Source organism: Meles meles, chromosome 2 (genome assembly GCF_922984935.1).
Source record: "Meles meles chromosome 2, mMelMel3.1 paternal haplotype, whole genome shotgun sequence".
Classification (NCBI taxonomy): Eukaryota; Metazoa; Chordata; class Mammalia; order Carnivora; family Mustelidae; genus Meles; species Meles meles.
The window spans coordinates 96,405,755-96,427,590 of record NC_060067.1 but is presented as its reverse complement, the minus strand read 5'-3'; the positions used below and the strand labels follow the sequence as shown (position 1 = coordinate 96,427,590).

General features: G+C 36.9%; 1 protein-coding gene across 1 annotated transcript in view; it reads right to left on the bottom strand.

The window, feature by feature from the left end:
* The window catches only part of LOC123937021 (bifunctional heparan sulfate N-deacetylase/N-sulfotransferase 4), a 293,098-nt gene that overhangs the window by 38,023 nt on the left and 233,239 nt on the right, over positions 1-21,836 (bottom strand). The window contains exon 7 of the mRNA XM_045997495.1: positions 1,823-2,005. Within this exon, the coding sequence (XP_045853451.1) occupies positions 1,823-2,005 (183 nt within the window). The remainder of the gene's footprint in view (positions 1-1,822; positions 2,006-21,836) is intronic.

The following is a 21,836-nucleotide window of genomic DNA, read 5'->3' as shown; positions in this document are numbered from 1 at the left end:
ACTCATTTTTTTTTAATATGTTAGCTGTTTGCCAGCTTTGTTAAGTTGGCTACTTTTTATTGTTGCCATACCATGAATTATAGATATCTCATAAATAAACATGTGTGAGAAAGAACTGATTTACTATCAGTAATTTATCAATTTTATAAGTGTGTGAGCACTTTTGAATAATGCTATTTATGCTTTGCCTTTATGAAATCCAGCAGCTACCTGGTATGACTATATATGGCATAATAATTATGTCTTTATCTATTTATCTGTCTAACTTATATACCAGACATATAGATGGGCAAACAACTTATTAGAAGTGTGAAAAAATTAGAATGTGTAGTTCAATATAAACACAAATGGTGAAGAGTTCCTGAATAAATCATCAGAATAAGTATGACTTACTTTAGCAGCCAGTTTTAAAGCACATTCTGACATATATACTAGTGAATCAGAATAACCAGGAAACTCTTCACCGACTTTGAGAGAAAACACTGTGTTTTATTCCTTGTGTTCTCTAGAGCAACTAGCCTTGCCTCCCACATAGTAGATGCTCAGTAAACATGTGTTGGATGAATTCCTGACTGTATAGACACAGAGTCTATGTATGTAACATGAATTATGGGATAAAGAGAAACACATAGTCTTGTGGAGAAAGAGAGAGGATGGTAAACAGTCTGTTTCACAGTGATTTCTCAGTAATGATGATGCTACTCCTCTATCAGCTGCTTAGCAGGGCACTATGTGATCTGCTCTCTGCAGCCGGCTTATTGATTGTGCGGGTCAATGTAATGTAATGCATAAAGAACCAAGAAAGTGGGAGGTAACATTTTCCTAGATAACTGTGAAGAAGCACATAGTTTACATTTTTATACACAGAGGCTGAGTGGCTCCCATGTGAAGTTGAATTATCTGTAAAAGCAATCCTAAAACTGACAATTTTTCTTTTACCGGTAGATCTGGTCCTAGTGAAAGATGAATTAAATTTAAAAGAAATAGAGAGACATATTAAAGACCGAATCTGTATAAGCATGTGGTAAAAACTTCTTTTCTCTTTTTATTTATACTATCTGTGTTTATACATATGTATCAGGATTTACTTGTAGGGTCTGAGATTATGACTGCTGTTGGTTTCGATGTCCCTAGATACTCAGTGCCTAACCATTTTACGGTCAGTTAGTGCTCACACTAAATGAGAGTCAAAATCATTAACACTGAGAAGACACTGACAATAAAATAGCATCCTCAAAGCAAAAATTCTAAACCAACCAAACCAATGAACAAAACCCCAGAAAAGCAAAAAAATATACTTAATCCATAAAACAAAAAAATGTTATTGAAGAGGATGGAACTATGGAATAAAAAAGAAGTTTGGGGGGTAGGGGGATAGGAGAAGAATAAATGAAACAAGATGGGATTGGGAGGGAGACAAACCATAAATGACTCTTAATCTCACAAAACAAACTGGGGGTTGCTGGGGGGAGGTGGGATTGGGAGAGGGGGAGCGGGCTATGGACATTGGGGAGGGGAGGCGAACCATAAGAGACTATGGACTCTGAAAAACAACCTGAGGGTTTTGAAGGGTCAGGGGTGGGAGGTTGGGGGAACAGGTGGTGGGTGATGGGGAGGGCACGTTTTGCATGGAGCACTGGGTGTTGTGCAAAAAGAATGAATACTGTTACGCTGAAAAAAAAAAAATAAATAAAAAGGGAAAAAAAAAAAAAAAAAAAGAAGTTTGGGTTACATGTCAGTTTTAATGCCTCCAGAGAATTCCTAATACAAGTTAGGCACTGGTTTCCTTCCTTCCCCTGCAGGAGAGAATGTTTAGTGTTACCTGCCAGAGAGGGTCTTTCTGCTCAGGGAAGAGCTCAAAGTACTTGTGCGCTAGCTGCACGGGAGGCAGAGTTTGCAAATTCAGGTTGGTCCAGCTCTGCACGAAGTTGGCCAAGTTCACAAAGGTATATAACCCTAGGCGGTCATTCCCATAGTTCGACAAATGGGTCATGAAAATGCTGATCTGAAAGATAAATAAAAATGACCATAAAATATAGCATACTTAAGTTCAAAAGTAGCATAGAAGCTCTAGGCACGACTTCACCTAACCTTGGAATTTTATGAGAAGTACAATTATCATTTTAGGTGATGCTATGAACTGAATTGTGTTCCTCCCAAATGTCTGTGTTGAAACCATAAAGTCCAATATGACTTTTCGAAGACTAGGCTTATAGGAAAGTAACCATGGTTAAACAAGATCATAAGGCAGGGCCCTAGTCTTGATATGTCTTTTTTTTTAAAGATTTATTTTATTTATTTGATAGAGAGAGCATAAGAAGGAGGAGCAGCAGAGGGAGAGGATAGGCAGACTCCAGGTGGAGCAGGGAGCTCCACAGGGGCTGGATCTCAGGACCCTGGTTCATGACCTGAGCCACTGAGTCATCCGGATGGGTCTTTACCTGCACTCACTTTCTTTCTCTCCCTCCGCCTCTCCCCTGCTCCCTTCCTCTCTCCTCCTTTCTCTATCTCACTTCCGCTCTCTCTTTCTCCTACACTTCCTCTCTCTCTCTCCCCCTACCCCTGTCTCTCTCCGTATTCTTCCCTCTCCCTTTCTACCCCCATCTCCCTCCCTCCCTCTGTCACAGCCAGAAGACTGCTGTCTATAAACCAGAAAGAGAGGTCTCACCAGAAGCTAAATTTTCTGGCACCTCAGTCATGAACTTCTAGCATCCAAAACTGAGAAAATAAATGTCTGTTGTTTAAATCACCCAGTATGTGGTATCTTCTTATGGCAGTTTGCACAGATTAACAGAAGTGGAAAGCCACACATTTGATTTCTATTTGAAAATCACTCTTAAACTCACTCTTAAAATGGAAGTTGGAATTGGGATTTTCTCTTCCCCCTCATCGCTCATTAAATGAAACAAGATGGGATTGGGAGGGAGACAAACCATAAATGACTCTTAATCTCACAAAACAAACTGGGGGTTGCTGGGGGGAGGTGGGATTGGGAGAGGGGGAGCGGGCTATGGACATTGGGGAGGGGAGGCGAACCATAAGAGACTATGGACTCTGAAAAACAACCTGAGGGTTTTGAAGGGTCAGGGGTGGGAGGTTGGGGGAACAGGTGGTGGGTGATGGGGAGGGCACGTTTTGCATGGAGCACTGGGTGTTGTGCAAAAAGAATGAATACTGTTACGCTGAAAAAATTAATAAAAAGGGAAAAAAAAAAAGTATAGTGTTAATTTCCATATCAGTTTTTCCCTATTGTAGAGTCAACATCATCAAACCCAATAACCTAATAACTTCCAGGTTATTGAAAAGCCAGAATTAAACTAATTCCAAAATAAAACAGTTGTTCCAGATCTTTACTGGTTTAGATATGTATATACATTGAATTAGAATTACATTCAAATTGGAATTAGACTCAAAGGTCTAATGAAGAATTTTTACTTCAATAAAGAAATTGTTAGTGTTTGCATGGAAACTGATTGCATTTAGCCAAAAACTCTTCCATACTTATTAATCCTTTTGCAATATTTCCTATCTACATATTAACTCTAAAAATATCACAGCATTTTGGTATTGTATTTTGACAGATCAGAGACTAAACAAAAGTAAAATCTAGATTGATTGCTCTGGAAAGAGCAACAAAAAAATTTGAATATGATTACTGATATAATCTATATGTAATCAATCCATCAGGGATCGCAGCTGGAATTTTAAAATATTAAATGAAGGAGAATTTGTATATTTTTGATCTAAATTACAGAGATTACATGTAGAGATGACTAATGCAAATCATAAAAAGGTAATTAATAATTTTCTACAATACACATTATTTGTACTTGTTCTTCAATCTCATATTTGCATGTATCTCAAAATTCATTTTATTATTTAGAACTATAAATATTTCAGAGAAATTAACAGATAATTAAGTACTTTATTAATTTCATTAGATAAGTAACAGTAATAGAATGTTAGAAATTATAACATTAAAACAAATATAATGTAACGTTAACCAGAAAATAATATCCACAGGTCAGTATATAGAAAGTGAAGTGTAGCATGGCTAATGTTTTCATGGATGCTAACTGACTCTTTTTTAAGGGCTTATGTTTCTTGGTGTGCTTATTTGGGTTGTTTGAACTATTGTGAAAATAAAAATGGGTTTGCAGTAACCATTCCAATATCATGTCATTGCAACCTGGTTAGAATGCTAGCCATACAATAAAGGTTATACACTGCAGAACTATTGTGCCCAAGACCAAACACGACATTAGATGATGGTAAATATCCAAAGAGGATAGCTTTTGTGTTAAATTAACAATAACAAAGCATGAGCCTGTTTCAGAATTAAAATAGACAGACAATACTCGGGCAAAGTATTGCTGGAGTAAGTTGTAAGTTAAAGATATCAGGTTCATTGAAAGCCTTTTCACTTTGGAAAAAAAATCTCTTTTCATGTGTTATATTAGACTGCTGAAAAAAATTATCTGAGGAAATCCTATTAAAATGATTAGAGATACTCCTCACCATTTTGACGGTAGGAAGGAGAATGGGAGAGTTGGGCCCATTGTCCTTCACATCCCCTGTATTACATAGAGTAATACCATAAAATAATTACAAAAATAATACCATAATAATAATAATAATAAAGTAATGTACAAGGCATGGATCTAAGCCCTTTTTATATACAAAAAGATCAAATATTTTAACAGATAATTCTTATGAGGTAGGTAAAGTTATTGTCCTTTTTTACAGATAAAGAGACTGAGGCATAGTTAAGTATCTTGTTCAAGTCTCACATCTAGTTAATAGAAGAGCAGAATTTAAAACCCAGATCATTTGATTCCCAAATACCTGATATACCTAATACCTTCATCCAAACAGTTTGTTAATACACAGAGTTTGGCATCCATCTTTTTTTTTCCTTCTGCCTTTTTTGAAACAAAGAGCAAAGACATCTGTCTATAGAAAAATGTAGAAAGTCTATGTAAGTAGTTTCTTGGTAATTTAAATTTTTTTCTTCTTTTAAATTGGAATGACAGAAGATAAATTATTTTTGGAATCTCACATGAAAACTTAAAAAAAGATGAATTATAGTATTTGAAAGAATATCACTCATTGCCTGCAGATTTATCTTTTTTTTTTAAAGATTTTATTTATTTATTTGACAGAGAGAGATCACAAGTAGATAGAGAGGCAGGCAGAGAGAGAAAGAGAGGGAAGCAGGCTCCCCGCTGAGCGGAGACCCCCGATGCGGGACTCAATCCCAAGACCCCGAGATCATGACCTGAGCGGAAGGCAGCGGCTTAACCCACTGAGCCACCCAGGCGCCCCTGCAGATTTATCTTTGAAGGCAGTATCACTCCTATCATATTTACAATTCCTTTTTTCTTTGTGGAGTGTATTCAAAGCTTTTTATTCTAAAGTTCAGAAAGGAGAAAGGGTATTTTATTTTATTTTGTTTTTTTTTTTTAAGATTTTATTTATTTATTGGACAGAGAGAGATCACAGTAGGCAGAGAGACAGGCAGAGAGAGGGGAGGAAGCAGCCTCCCTGCCGAGCAGAGAGCCCGATCCGGGGCTCGATGCGGGGCTCAATCTCAGGACGCCGGGATCATGACCTGAGCTGAAGGGCTTTAACCCACTGAGCCACCCAGGTACTTGAGAAAGGGTATTTTAAAGAAGATTCTTTATATAGCTTGTTTAGATAGAAATTTAAATTAAATCCCCCAAATGTTTGTTGATACAATGTTCTTACTTGAGAATCATGTGGAATCATTTCAACAGGCTCAGGGTATCTATGTCTGTCAATAATTTTTACATTGGCCAACTTCTCTCTAAGTGCCTCCTGCCCCCTGAAAAGGAAGTGTCCTCTTGGCAGGACTTAATTACAGAGTTTCTAGAACATAACATAGTATCAGTAGTTGATGACCGTATAATTGCAATTGTTGTCATGAGAAATTCTTTATAATCACCACAAAATAATATACATTTGATCCCAGTAAGTATGCTTTTATCTCATGTCACTACTGTAATTAAGAAATAAGACAGTATAAGTAGTGTGCTTCAGGATAATTACAGTTTCTCAGGACTGAAATTATTATGAAAAGCCAGGCTGCCAGCTGAATGCCTGAAGAAATATAATAATGTCCTAGAAATCTACCACCTGCCCTCTAGCATTATTATTTTAAGACGGAACTTTAAGGCACCTGTGTCTACAATATGACAAAATCATAAATAAAAATACTACTTGGAGAGTACTGTAAAGATTATTTTTATATCATGAGCAGATGTATATTATCATTTTATAGGGTATTAACATAATGCCTTAAAAAAATTTTTGTCCCAGATTAGTTTTAAATCATTTATCTGGAATTTCCTTAGGAGAACAAGCCTTGTTTCTGAAATGGAAGTATCAAACAAATACAGGGCAAATGGAACATCTGTCTCGAGAGGGAAGCAGAGTCTGGAGATGTCATGTGGGTCTAAGCTGTGACGTGCTTCTGCATTTAAATGTCCCTTTGCTGAGAACAGAAGGAGTGTCCTGGCTGTGCTGGTTGTAGTCACTGTCGTGCAGGGCAGCCTGTTTACCTGCCTTACTGGTTGGAAACAAATTAGTGCTGGTACATGGTCAATTGACTGCACTTTAAGAAGAAAAATTCTGCAAGCGCAGCTTAACTGTGCATATCTGACTTGCTAAAAGCACCTATTGTGCAGACAGAACATTTTAGTTTTAGCATCGCTGGACAAATGACTTGTTTAAAAAAAACAAAACGTATTTGGAGAGTGTAGGGAAAATAAGATACATGAAGAATAGGTATAGTTTGAAGCATAAAGAAAGGAAGTCAAAGAATGTACAACGTGAAATAGTAGCAAATTAATTTTTCACAGGCTTGTGATATATTGCTACTATTTTTAACAAGACTGTGCATGTCCCTCTGCTTATCCTGTCCTTTTATCTATTTATTTTGAGTGTTATTTTCTTACTTACACAGTAAGAACACTCTTGCTCAACACTCCCCCAAACATCATCTGGAAAAGTTATGACTGTGCGCCACTGGTGCAAATGGTCAGAGAAGCAGCTCATTGTACCTCACAATGTTGCAGCCCAGAGGCGTACATTGATTCAGACAAGCAAATATCTCTCTCTCATGCGCAAAGACAGGCAGGGACACCATGTTCAATGAATGAGTTTGAGAATAAGCTATCAAGCGCTAACGTCTGTAACGTCTGTAGGCTGACTGTGGCAGGCCTCTCCTAAAGTCCCTGAGACCTGGGAGCCTTGGCTTCTGTCATCAAGTGGCCTCTGGGCTGCCTCTCCATTGCTTTCCACATTTCTGCCTACATTCCTCCCTCAACTCATGATGGTCTTAACTCCCTTATGACCAACATGAAATAAGTCTACTATCTTCTTTTTATCTGGTGTAAAACTGAACACCAAACTTGAAGGCACTCTCATAGTCTAATTATTCATTGGAAACATAAAATAGATTTTTCAATGACAGATGCAATAGGCTCCCACCGAATCTGAGAAGATCACTACCTGTGAAATAAATCCACTTCATGATGTAACTATAGTCCAAGAAAAAGGGAGGCTTTAGATACAGTAATATATAAATCTTGATAATAAGGACTTGGAGAAAAATAATTCAACTCTATGGATAATCCTTAAACATGGGCAAAGGGACTGTCATAGTGACAAATGGGAAAGTACATAATATGTGGGCAAGTGGCTATCCTCCTGAGTGTTTAGTTACAAATTATACAACTTGTTGTTTTGTATAGCATTTTACTTTGCATCTTATCAAGTCACTAACATACAAAATAATGGAGAAAGAAAAAAAGAGAAAAAAAAAATAAAAACACAAAGGCCTAATTTTTATTCATAAAATGAAGCAACACCCTATTCTAACTTGAGTGAAAATATTTTCAGACTTCCAGTACCAGAATAGCTTCCTTGCTTTTCCTACCTGTATGACAAACAGAATGTCGTGGTAAATTGTATGAATGTTAATATCCATAGCCAGAATATTGAACACAGTATCTTAAATTAGAATTTCAAATAATTTTGCAGAGCACACATTTTTACGTGAAGCGGACATTAAGTATTTGGATAGTAGGTCTGTGCCTTATAGTACTTTTGAAGAGCAAATCATTTACAGAGTAGTCAGATATATGTTCATTAGAAAAAATACATTACCCCAACACATACAGAAAGAAACAGTAGCTTCACAGAACAAGAGATACACACTTCTTTAAGGCAGCTTGCCCTGTGTCATGCCACAGCACAGTACTTTTCAAGAGAAGCACTCAATATTAGCAGTTAGTTTCCATCTTTGCTTTTGTGGTTCTGCTGGTGTGCCCCTTTTCGGAATGATTCCATTGTGTTTAAAAATATGCCCATTAGCTTGTTAAATTATTGATTAGGCTTTCAGTTCTCATAAAATGTGAAGATAGATGGAATATAGGGGAAGACATCCCTGACCGCCCTTCTGATGGGCTTTGGCATTCTACTCATATTTTTTCTATAAAGAGCAATTTGTTTCTTTATTTTATTTTGGATACAGGCTGGAACCATACAGGAGATATTCAGTGCCAGGTTTGAGTGTTAGACATTACCAATTTGAATGTCAATCTATGTTTAGATCTAAACACACATGACCAAAAAAAAAAAATCACTCACATGTATGATATAATGCTTGTACAATACTTATAGGCACCCTAAGTAATACCTTTTATGTCCTGGGCAACTAATAGTTTGGTAAATGTTTATATCTATGTTTTCAGATATTTACTTGAACCTAATATACTATTCTGTCACTCAATCTAAAAGATCAGCATTAGCTTGGAATTCACCATTGAGATATACCACTTTATTTTTAAAAAATGTAATACAGGGACACCTGGGGTGGCTCAGTCAGTTAAGCGTCTGCCTTCTGCTCTGGTCATGATCCCAGGGTCCTGGGATCGAGCCCCGCATCAGGTTCCTTGTTCAGTAGGGAGCCTCCTCCTCCCTCTGCCAGCGCTGCCTGCTGCTCCCCCTGCTTATGTTCTCTCTCTCTCTGGCAAATAAATATATAAAATCTTTTTAAAAATGCAGCTCATACTGAATAATTGGTCAACGATTTATCTTTTTTTCTTTTTTAACACACTATGTTGTTGAATCATAGTGTTAATTTATTTATATAACTTTGCCATATGACCCTGGGTTCTTCTTTGTTGTATTTCTTGATTAAGTACTAAAAAAAAATTCAATTTTAGAGGAAAAGAAACAAGTACCAGAGGGTTCAAGTGGTCTTTGTGAGGTTTATACAGGAAATCCCAGAAAATCTAATGCTCAAAGTTAGGGCATGTGAATTCAGAATAAGTGCTTTTTCCCACATAAGTTTCTGCCAAAGACTTTGGGAACAAGTTCATCTAACTTCCTTTTATTTCCTGTTTTCTTTCTTTTTATCATTTTAATTATCTGGTAGATGTTATTTGTAATAATCTTAGGTTAAAACTAACAACATTTAATTGTATAATTTTCCTAGAATTGGGCCAATAACATTTCATTTACATATTTTTATATATTTCTTTAGAAACGGACAAAAATAAAAGTAAATGTTTCAATATCTACATCTCTACACACATGTACATTTTAACTGATAACTGACTCTGAACATTTCAAGATAATATACACTGAAGAGGAATTATTATCTCATTTGGGAAGATTAAGATATTTCTTTTTTTTTTTTTTAAGATTTTATTTATTTATTTGACAGACAGAGATCACAAGTAGGCAGAGAGTCAGAGAGAGAGAGAGGAGGAAGCAGGCTCCCCGCTGAGCAGAGAGCCTGATGTGGGGCTCGATCCCAGGACCCTGGGATTCTGACCTGAGCCGAAGGCAGAGGCTTTAACCCACTGAGCCACCCAGGTGCCCCAGATTAAGATGTTTCTTAATAGAAATGTGTCATAGAACTAGAAAGTAACTCCAATCTTCCAATCTTAGAGAAACATGTTTGATTTTAACAGACTTGTCAAGATGTATTCCTCTAAGAACTATTCTTAGAAAGAAGAAGAATAGAAAGAGAAGGAGAAAAGAAGGAAAGAAGGAAGGAAGGAAGGAAGAAAGTAAGGAAGGAAGGAAAGAGAAGCACAGAAAAGTTCCCAAATCAAAACTATCTTACCATCCATAGGTCAGATGGATGGGGGGGGAGGGGAAAGTAGGTTACTAAGAATGATTTAGTTCATGTCTTTAAATATCCACAGATTAAAATCCAACTATTGATTCTCCTACTCAGGCTACTTCCCTAAGTAAAGGAGGTTCTTGTTCCATGTGATTTTCAGTGTGGTTTCATATAAAATGTACACCACCACAGGCATTTATAATTAATTACTGTTCTTTTAGTTGATGTTTTAACATTCCATACCTTTGTCTATTAAAAGGAAGACTTGCTTAGGTGTGTGAAAAAATTAGACTTTTGTTTTTAAATTGGAGCAGGTTTAATGAAGGAAATAATGCCAATCAAACAATGTAAAAATTCAGAGATAGTGATTAAAATATTATCCTGGGAGTCTTTATTTATTGCGTAAGTCAGAAAATACAGAAAATGATTTTGGGTTGCTGGTATAACTTACGTTGGTTTGGTCTGCCTGCAGTGGGACAGTACCAGCATGGGATCTGGAACCAGAATGCCTGAGTATGAGGATGTCTCTGCCTCATGTACCAATTAACTTCCCTGATTCTCGGACTTCTCTACTGAAAAGGAAAACAACTTAGTTTACAGGTTTATGTGATGCTCTATGAATTGGGGTATGCTAAACTATTTTTTAAAAGATTTTATTTATTTGTTTGACAGACAGAGATCACAAGTAGGCAGAGAGGCAGGCAGAGAGAGGGGGGGGGAAACAGACTTCCTGCTGAGCAGAGAGCCCCATGCAGGGCTCGATCCCAGGACCCTGGGAACATGACCTGAGCCAAAGGCAGAGAGTTTAACCCACTGAGCCTCCCAGGCGCCCCGCTAAACTAGTTTTAAAAATAAAAAACATATGGGAGCACCTGGGTGGCTCAGTGGGTTAAAGCCTCTGCCTTTGGCTCAGGTCATGATCCCAGAGTCCTGGGATCGAGCCCTGCATCAGGCTCTCTGCTCAGCAGGGAGCCTGCTTCCCTTCCTCTCTCTGGCTGCCTCTCTGCCTACCTGTGATCTCTGTCTGTCAAATAAATAAATAAAATCTTTTAAGGAGCCTGCTTCCCTTCCTCTCTCTCTGGCTGCCTCTCTGCCTACCTGTGATCTCTGTCTGTCAAATAAATAAATAAAATCTTTTAAAAAAATAAATAAAAAACATATGAAAGTTATCATCATTATGCATATTCAATCACAGTAACTTATAGGATAGTTAACATGTCAAATACTATTTTAAATTATTTGATTTATGTCTGAGAGAGGATATATTTTATAAATAAAGTTGGCATTTTTTCATTCTGGTGAAATCAACTGTAAATATACTATCTTTATGATAATTAATGGGTTTCTGTTTACCAAAAAATGTTGAATACATCTATACCAGAGTAAAAATCACCAAGTTTGATACCTAATATATGAAGTTCTTTTGTAGTATTCATGTTATTTCTTAATAAATGCAAGTCTTGTCCTCCAGAATCACCACTGACAGTTGCAGTTAAAAATCAATATAGGAGGAGATTGTTAAATGGAATCCTTTGTTTCATTTCAAAAAGTGCAATGAGTAGATTTTGGAAACAGACACTACTAAAGGGTAATAGTGCCATGAACTGATGTTTCACCTTATTCCTTTGCAGCCTAAATCAGAGAGCATCCCAGCCTTCTCCTCATCTCCTTGCCCTCCAGGACACTGACAGATTTTGTATTTGTTTGGTTGTTTTTTGTTGCTTTCCTCACTCCCATGTTAGAATGTAAGTTCCTTGAGCCCAGCCACTCTATTATATCCTCAGTGTTCCATAAGATGCCTGGCACATACTAGGTGCACAACAAATATAAAAAATGAGTTCTTGGTAACATGAACTTCTTTTCCTTTGAAAATGTGGAGTGACTTAATTGGTTTCTAATTATTCCCCATATTCTAAAGACGTGAGGGGAAAAACAAAACACTATCCTAAAACTCTGAAAACAGCTGGCATTTAACAGGATACGATGAATTGCTAAATTACATTTTTTATTTGTGTTTTCCATTTCCATTATCAGGCTAAATGCAACAGAAGTTCCATTCTGCATCTGATTATTTACCAGTGTCCCAGTTTTTCAGTCATAATATTTGGTTAGTGAATTATTAACAAATCAGAACTGTTTTGATTCAAGACCAACTAGAGTGTAAACACTCATCTTCCTGAATAAAGAAGTTGGGCAGTGACTTCACCAAAGCAGCAGTAAATAGGGCAGCTGTTCTAACAGAGAACAGAAGGCTCCTGCTAATATTTCAATGAGCAGGAGCTTTACTCTTCTTTTTTCTTGTACATTAATAGAGGCCTAAGTCATTAAAAGGCAACTCATGCTCCCAACCATATCGTTATTGCATATATTTGTGTTTTGTTTCCTCTTAGTAGTCAAATCAGAACTGAGGTTTTAGATGTCATGGTAATTGCCTTTTAGAATGCCCTGATTTTGAGCAAAGATCTGCCATTGTTACACACAAAGGGATAAAAAAAACATTTCCTATCCGAGCTACTTAGCATTACTCTGTTCAAGAGCTCAATCTTCTTTCCAGCCATGTTGCAATGATGCCACCTAAAAGTTACTGAAGTACAAAATCAGAACCCCAGGAATAATCATGGCATGCCAATAGGTAGAGAAAACATGTCCATTAGTCATCAATGTAAGAGGCACTAATAGTCTCAGAATTTGACAGTTTTCAGTGAAAAAAGAAAAAGTCATCTCCATTTATTCAATTGAAATATATTTATTAAGTGCATACTTTGTGCCTATTAGTGTATTAGGAACTGGAGATATAATCATGAATGAACTATGCTTAGTTTTTGACTAAAGGTGCTTAGGGTCAAATGGGGGTTATAGAAGAGAAAATAGCAGATTATAATACAATGTGATTTGGAAATCTTGTGATCCTGTGACTTGCAAATAGGTTCTTGAGAAATGGGACCTTGGAGTTGAAATCTGAAAGATGGCAAGTTACAACACTTTAAGCGAGAAAAAGGGTTGGATTAGTGGTGGGTGACATTATGCTGAGGGCATGGGGCTTAGACAGAAGACTCTATGTATGTAAAAGGCGGTTGATGAGAATTGCATTTTAGAAACTGAAACTGCAATCCATAAAAGGTAGTGGGGTAATAAGAGAAAGACAAGTTCATATAGATCTCTTAACTTCTTTTTTTTTTTTTTTAAAGATTTTATTTATTTGACAGACAGAGATCACAAGTAGGCAGAGAGGCAGGCAGAGAGAGAGGGGGAAGCAGTCTCCCTGCCGAGCAGAGAGCCCTATGTGGGGCTCAATCCCAGGACTCTGGGATCATGACCTGAGCCAAAGGCAGAGGCTTTAACCCACTGAGCCACCCAGGCACCCCTAGATCTTTTAACTTCTTAAAGGGTTTGAACTTTAATACTAAAAACAACAGGGAAACAATGAAGCATTTTGAGTAAGGATGAGACATAGTCAGATATACATTTTAGGAAATACCCTGACTGACTTACAAAAAAGGGTATAAATTAGAGATTAGGAGGCCTTTATTGGCATATGATTGATACATAATGATGACCTGAACAATAGCAATGGGAAAAGAGAGAGATTAAAACAGGTACGAGTGATGTTAAGACAGTGAATCTCAAGGAATGATGTCAACAACATGGCTCAATAAGAGGTCTCTCATTCTTGTCCAGCCCACACCAACAACAATTTGATATATATCATAGACAAAGGTAACACGGAGGGAGCTGTAGGATCCAGTATCATATGCCAAGGAACCTGGAAGGAGTCTTTCCCAGTCGTGAATCAAGTAATAGAAATACAGACTTTGGTCCCAGATACAGTCCCCTTTGGTCCCCTGCAGTGGCCTGTAAACAGATGTCATCCCCTCTTTGACATGGTCCAGGAGAATACTCTCTTAGACAATCATCTACAGACAAGACAACCTTTGTGGAAGTCTAGGCAACTGGTGGAGAAGCTCTAGCACATCACTGTTACAACAAAAAAATACAAGTTTGGATATACTGGAGAGGCTAAGAGAAATAGTTTGACTTTACCCAAATCATGTATCCCCCAAAATGCTAAAATTCAAGGTCAAGAGAGGTTTTTCTCAGCCCATGATTTCTCCTGGGGAGAAAGTGGGATGGTATGAACTAGTACTTCTAGAGCTGTACAGAATGCTGCCAAAGAAGTTCATTTCCCTTACAATTTACCCAGAGTACAGAGGCATGGACTGTGTGACTGGAAGGTGGAAACAGGCTTGGCGAGTGGCAGATTAGCTCTTATTTAAAGGGACATGACCCTGCTAACTGCTTCTCAGACTCCATTGAGAAGCCTGTCCAACAGCCTCTGAGCACACTCTTCCCACAGATTCCCCCCTACCAAATAGCCCACAGGCAACCCCAGTGCTCTGCATCCCTCCCTGCACACTCTTTCACCCTGTGGCTCTCTCTCAGTGCATGTTCCAAGGGGTGGAAAGAACAAACCTTAAAAGATAACTAATGAGCACATGCAGAAAACTGGCCAGAATCTGTTGGCCACAGAGAAACCATAAATGTAAGCTTTAGCTCCACCCCTAGAAAAGCAAAAGGGAGTCTGTCAGAGCCCAGCCTGGTGTGTTGCAGGATTAAGAGAATTCATATAAATTTAAGAATTCAGCCAAAAGAGAGAGCAAGAATCCTAGAGCAAGTGTGTTCATAAAAAGACTGAGAAAGCTTCAGAATCACTAGCAGAGCTAAAGGACGGCATTTTTCTCCCAAAGTCAATTAGTGAAGACTGGAAGAGGTGACTATCACTTCAAATGTGTCTACATAGACACAAGACCTTAAGGAACATAAAAAATCAAGGAAATAGGACACCACCAAAGGATCACAATAATCTTCCAGTAACAGACCTTAAACACATGAAGATTGTACAATATTATTCATCCATGAGAAAGAAGGAAATCCTGTCATTTGCAACAGTATTGATGGACTTTATGGGCATTCTGGTAAGTGAAAAAAGTTAGACAAAGAAAGGCAAATACTGTATGATATCACATATATGTGTAATCTTAAAAAGCCAAACTCATAGTACCAGAGAATAGAAAGGTGGTTACTGGGGGGTGGGGGGTGTGAAGGAAATGGGGAGATGTTGGTCAAAGGATACAAACTTCCACTTATAAGAGGAATAATTTCTGGGATCTAATGTACAGCATAGTGATTACAGATAACCTTGTATTATATACTTGTAAGTTGCTAAGAATAAATCTTAATTGTTCTCACTACAAAAAAAGAAATAGTAATTATGTGAGGTGATGAAGCTATTAACTAACCCTACTGTGGTAATAATTTTGTGAAATATGTGTAACAAATCCTCACATTGAACATCTTAAACTCGCACAACATTATATGTCAATTATAGCTCAATAAAGATGGGGAAAAGGTAACAAGTCTATAATGATTTATGTTTGATAGCATGTGAGGGATTAAAAAAAGAACAGATCAGATATTTTACCCTCTTTCCTGGCTTAGGTAACTGGATGGATACTGGAACTAACAAAATAGGAAATGATAAAGGAATAAATAGAACAAAATATTAAGAGAAATAAAAACTTTAAAATAGCAGCTATAGAGAACCAGACAGAGAGTTAAAAAGGGAGGCACAGACTTGCTGTGGCTGCTCTGAGAGTCTTTGTAAGCCAATATAAATTTGTATGGACTTCAACATGCATGATATTCTCCAGCATTGCACTAGTAAAAAGCCAGTTATGGATCTGAAGGGAGAAGACAGTTGAATTCTTATAGAACTGGGGATTTACCAACTTAATGGAATGGAGGAAAAGAGGGACAAGGGATTTTTTAGTAATGGTTGGAAGACAGAGATAGAAATTATCCCCAATTTGCTTTCCAAAACTGGTAACATTTCAATTATTTAGTTATTTATTTAAAAAAAATATATATATATACATTTATTTATTTATGTATTCGAGAGAGATAGAGAAAGTGAGCAGGGGAAAGGTCAGAGGGAAAGGGAGAAGCAGACTCCCTGCTGAGCAGGCAGCCCAATGTGGGACTCAATCCCAGACCCTGAGATCATGACCTGAGTGGAAGACAGACACTTAACTAATTGAGCCACCCAGGAGCCCCTATTTTAAATCTTTTAAAAAATATTTGTATGTATTTTTAAAAGATTTATTTATTTTATAGAGGGTGACAGAAGGAGAAGGAGGGAGAGAGAGAATTTCTAGCAGACTCCCTACTGAACACAGAGCCAGATGCAGGATTTGGTTTCAGGGCTCTGAGATCATGACCTGAGGTGAAATCAAGAGTCTGGCACTTAAACAACTGAACCACCCAAGTGCCCCTATTTTTATATTTTAAATAACTCACTTTATGGCTGCAGGTAAGCCATACTCAAAATACTTTTACCTATAATTTTCTACCAAGGAGCATTAAGAAGCATTGACAATTACCAGACATTTTTAACTCCACAGAACTCAGAACTACCTTCTAACCATTTAAACAGCAGGAAAGTAATCTGGTAAGTGACAATTACGAAACTAGGGATATGCAGTATGCCCTTTTAAAAGAGGAGCAAAATAATAAAGAATTCACTTATGCTGATTATCTTCTTTCTCCTACCTTTGGAGAATTATGATGAAGAAGGCAAGTAGGATCCCTGAAAAGAGGGAAAATGACTTCCTAGGCCAGAACTCAAGTTATAACTATATAGAAGGATTTTTAAGCTTCTTTCTAGGTCTAGCTCAGTTTTCCATGGTAGGACTCATAAATTTCTTTCTTTCTTTCTTTCTTTTTTAAAGATTTTATTTATTTATTTGAGAGAGAGAGAGGACAAGAAGGGGGAGGGTCAGAGGGAGAAGCAGACTCCCCGCTGAGCAGGAAGCCCAATGCGGGACTCAATCCCGGGACTCCAGGATCATGACCTGAACTGAAGGCAATCACTTAACCAACTGAGCCACCCAGGTGCCCCTAAATTTCTTTTTGTTCCAAGTGACACCAGGGAAAACATCTTCGCTTGAGTTACTTTGCGTATATTTACAAGGAGTAACTCCCCTGAGACAAGGGATTCCAAAGAGCAAGAATCCCTTAGGTGTGTGGCTTCAGTGACAGTTGAAGGAGTTGGTGAAAGAGGTTGAGTAGACCTTGGATTTCCCACATCCATTCTCTGTGCTATGGGGGCCAACTATCACTGCTGTGACTCCTGATGAACACATATAGGCCTCCTAAGAGGAGTAGCATTGAATGCCTGCCATGCCGAGATCATCCTGGATGAACTGGTGTTAACCAGTTGGTTGTTGTTAACCAGTTGGTTGGTGGTTGTAAATAGACTCAACCAAGCCAAGGAAAGAATCAGGGAGAATCAGGGAGCTTGAAGAGAGGTAAGGAGAAACTTCCCATATAGAAGTGCAAAGAGGAAAAAAAAAAGATGAAAACAAAATGAAACATCCAATAACTGGGAAAGTATAAAAAATATAATATCTGCTTAATTAGAATAAAAGAATAAGAAAAGAGAATAGAGGAGAAGAAAATTTAATGTAATATTAGCTGAGAAATTTCTAAATTAATGACAGATACACTACCACAGATCCAGGAAGCTCTGATAATGCCAAGCAGGATAAATGCCAAAGAAACAAACAAACAAATAAACCACACCTATGAATCCAGAGGAAAACTACAACTTACCCGCAGGTATACAAGGATGAGAATTATAGTGGACTTTTCATTAAAAACTATGCAAACAAGAGGAGAATGAATTAAAATATTTAAAATCTTGGAAGATTAAAAACCACCAATTTATATTTCTATATCCAGGACAATTATCCCTGAAAAATTTAGGAGAAATAAATACTTTCACAAAGAAAAGCTTAGGAAATTTTTTACCAGCAGAATTGCTGGAAAAAATTTTTAATTAAAAAAGATTAAAGCAGTTCTTGAGGAAAAAGAAAAATGTTGTAGTTCAGAATCTACATAAAGAAGAAAATATATTTGAAGGAATAAATAAAGGCAAACTAAAATATTTTACTTTCTTATTCTTAATTGATCTAAAAGATAACTGTATGCAGCATTAATAGTAACAATGCTTGAGTAACTACACCTTATAAATAAATAAAAAGAATATAAGGTCACAAGGAATGGGAGGAAAGAATTATGAATACTGTGTTACAAGGTATCTCCACTGCACAAGAAGCAGAATAGTGTTATTTAAAAATAGTCTTAGGTTACTTAAAAAGGTATGTTGCAAACTCTAGAGCCATCACTAATTTTTTTTAAAGAAGTATAATTGATATACAAAAGGGAAGATAAATGGAGTCATCTAAAATACTCAATTAAAACTAGTGAAAACATAGGAAGAAAAGGTTTCAAAGCCCAAATGCAACAAATATAAAACAGTTAAAACATGGTAGATACTAATCTAACTATATCAGTAATCCCATGAATTAAATGTAAATGGTCTGTGCACATCAATTAAAATATAGAGATTGTCAGAATTGATTTTAAAAAGACCTAACTATATGTTGTCTACAAAAACTGACTTTACATATAAAGACTCAACTATGTTAAAAGTAAAAGGATGGAAAGATGTATCATGCTGACACAAAGCAAAGAAAGAGTACCTACAATAACTTCTGAAAAGCAGGCTTCAGAATAAGAAAGATTATCATGGATAAATAGTTATATACACTGCCAAAAGCAGACACCAGATTTTCCACACTCACACATATACTTTCTCTTCCTCTCTCTCTCTCTCTCACACACACACATTCAGGTATATTCATGTACCGACATGCATTCACTTGCACATTCATACACATGTGTGCACATACATACCAACTCCAAGCCATTGTGGAAACAGCACTGAGAGAAGAAAAGAATTTTGATTTGGATTTAAAAATCACAACTTTCAACTTAAAATACTACAATGTTCTTATAAATGAATGTAGCTATAAAGTTATGGATTCTTGCTTGAGATATTCTTACGGAATCCTCTACCCCACAGGAAGCAGGGTTCAATGTAGCTCAGGTGAGAGTTCTTATAAATGTATATATTCATATGTTCTCCAGTAATGGTTTTCTAATGGGTCACAGTGATATGGTACCTTTTAAAGTATTTTAGTAAATATTTTAGCAGAGGTAATGTTTATGTTAAAACTTGTTTTTACATATGTTAAATCAATATCACTTGTGTTATTGATTTGAATTAGCTTATAGAGGTGTTTGTTCCCCATATGGAAGTATCTTTGTTATTTTTTGTTATTTTGTTTGTTTATTTTTGTTTTTTTGCCTTCCTCGCCTTTTAGTAAAGAACTCGTATAAAGGATATGAATTGTTCTCTAGCTTGTACTAAACAAAGCTTATTAGAATAAATCCTCTACTGAAACAGCACAATTGACAATATTGAAGTGCATATTCTGATATTTAAAAACAAAGGTATTAAAATTTTGATTTACAGTGAACCAGGTGGCTAAAATGGGTTTAGTTTGGGGACCAACCCTACTGTGTGATTGTGACTTCACAATGGTTTTGCCATGTATATATAAGGTGTAAGAAACTAAAATTTTTCTCTCCATTTCACCTTTTCCCCCTTCTCTCTTTTTCTTCTTTGCTACTCTCAATTGTATACTGATTTAAGTATGGGTTTTGCTGGCCTCAGTATTTTTGTTATACTAGCAAAATGTTCTATAGTTCCCAAGCTGCCAAATCTGATCTGCATGCCAGCAGGCTGTATTTTAAAATACATGAATAACATTTTGAACAAAAACATTCCTGTCAAGTGTCCATTTCCCAGTACCAAAACAGCTCCATCCTTGGTTATAGCAGGTCTTTGAGAATTGAGTGTTTAACACGTGTCATATCCTGACAATCTCCCATTACAGATGATAGTCTGCTATTATAGATTAAAACATGTAGTCCATTCACTACTGTTGGATCTCCTAGAACATTTGGATCTGGTAACTCAACAAACAGCTGCAGTAACACAAAAGGATTGCTGAAAGAGATTTTGGGTTGACAGAGCACTAATTTTAATAATGACAAATTGTCTCACAAATCAACACTTTTCATATTCATGACCCTACTGCTTCTGAAACAAAGTAATTTATGTGCTGGAAAATTGTCTCTGTGCTTTAATTGGTACCCTTCTAGACATCATGCGTTTCTATTTCAGCACATCTGACATGAGTTAAATGTTTCCTTAGTAATATTTATCTAATAAAAAGTCAGAGGTTAACATGTGAATGGAATTTCTTTTTCCTCTTGTGCATGTCCATAGCACTTCGAACATGGCTTTATATTATTGTTTACTATATTTTAAGTAATTAATTAATTACATCTTCCACTAGATTCTGAGCACACCTGGAGCAAGGATAAATCTTATAAACTTTTTTATCTTGGACAAATCTCTAAATTTTAGTGATAGGATCCATATGGCTCTCTGGGAAATGTATAAAATTATTACAAATAAAATGAAATAACTATTGGGCTTTCTATAAATATTTTTTAAACATACATATCAAAATTTAGAAAGTCACAAAGAGTGAAGTGGAAGACTGTCTGATCAATATATGATGGCTTAAAATATTTAAATTAAAGGGAAAGCAATTAATTCAAATTCTGCAGGCATTCATACAGTTTGAAAACTCTTTATGATCATAATAAAATTATTATTATATATAATATTTATATTTCCATGAACTTACTGTTTTTTTTTTTTGTTTTTGTTTTTTTGTTTTGTTTTGTTTTGTTTTGTTTTTTTCCCTTTTTATTTATTTTTTCAGCGTAACAGTATTCATTCTTTTTGCACAACACCCAGTGCTCCATGCAAAACGTGCCCTCCCCATCACCCACCACCTGTTCCCCCAACCTCCCACCCCTGACCCTTCAAAACCCTCAGGTTGTTTTTCAGAGTCCATAGTCTCTTATGGTTCGCCTCCCCTCCCCAATGTCCATAGCCCGCTCCCCCTCTCCCAATCCCACCTCCCCCCAGCAACCCCCAGTTTGTTTTGTGAGATTAAGAGTCATTTATGGTTTGTCTCCCTCCCAATCCCATCTTGTTTCATTTATTCTTCTCCTATCCCCCTACCCCCCACTGTTTAATAGGGAAAAATCATATGTAAAAAGAGAATATTGAACAGTTTCAGCATTTTTCCTAGTTTTATTGAGTTATGCTTACTAGAGATCATTGACAATTAATTTGTGGAAACAAAAATATAATGCAAGAAAAACGTTGGCAAAGAAAGTAAGATAAAAATTATGAAAACAGGGGCGCCTGGGTGGCTCAGTGGTTTAAGCCGCTGCCTTCGGCTCGGGTCATGATCTCAGGGTCCTGGGATCGAGTCCCGCATCGGGCTTTCTGCTCAGCAGGGAGCCTGTTTCCCTCTCACTCTCTCTGCCTGCCTCTCTATCTACTTGTGATCTCTCTCTGTCAAATAAATAAAAAAAAAAATCTTTAAAAAAATTATGAAAACAGGGGCGCCTGGGTGGTTCAGTGGTTTAGGCCGCTGCCTTCGGCTCAGGTCATGATCTCAGGGTCCTGGGATCGAGCCCCACATCGGGCTCTCTGCTTGGCAGGGAGCCTGCTTCCCTCTCACTCTCTGCCTGTCTCTCTGCCTACTTGTGATCTCTCTCTGTCCAATAAATAAATAAAAATCTAAAAAAAAAAAATTATGAAAACAAGCAATGCTAACATTGTAAG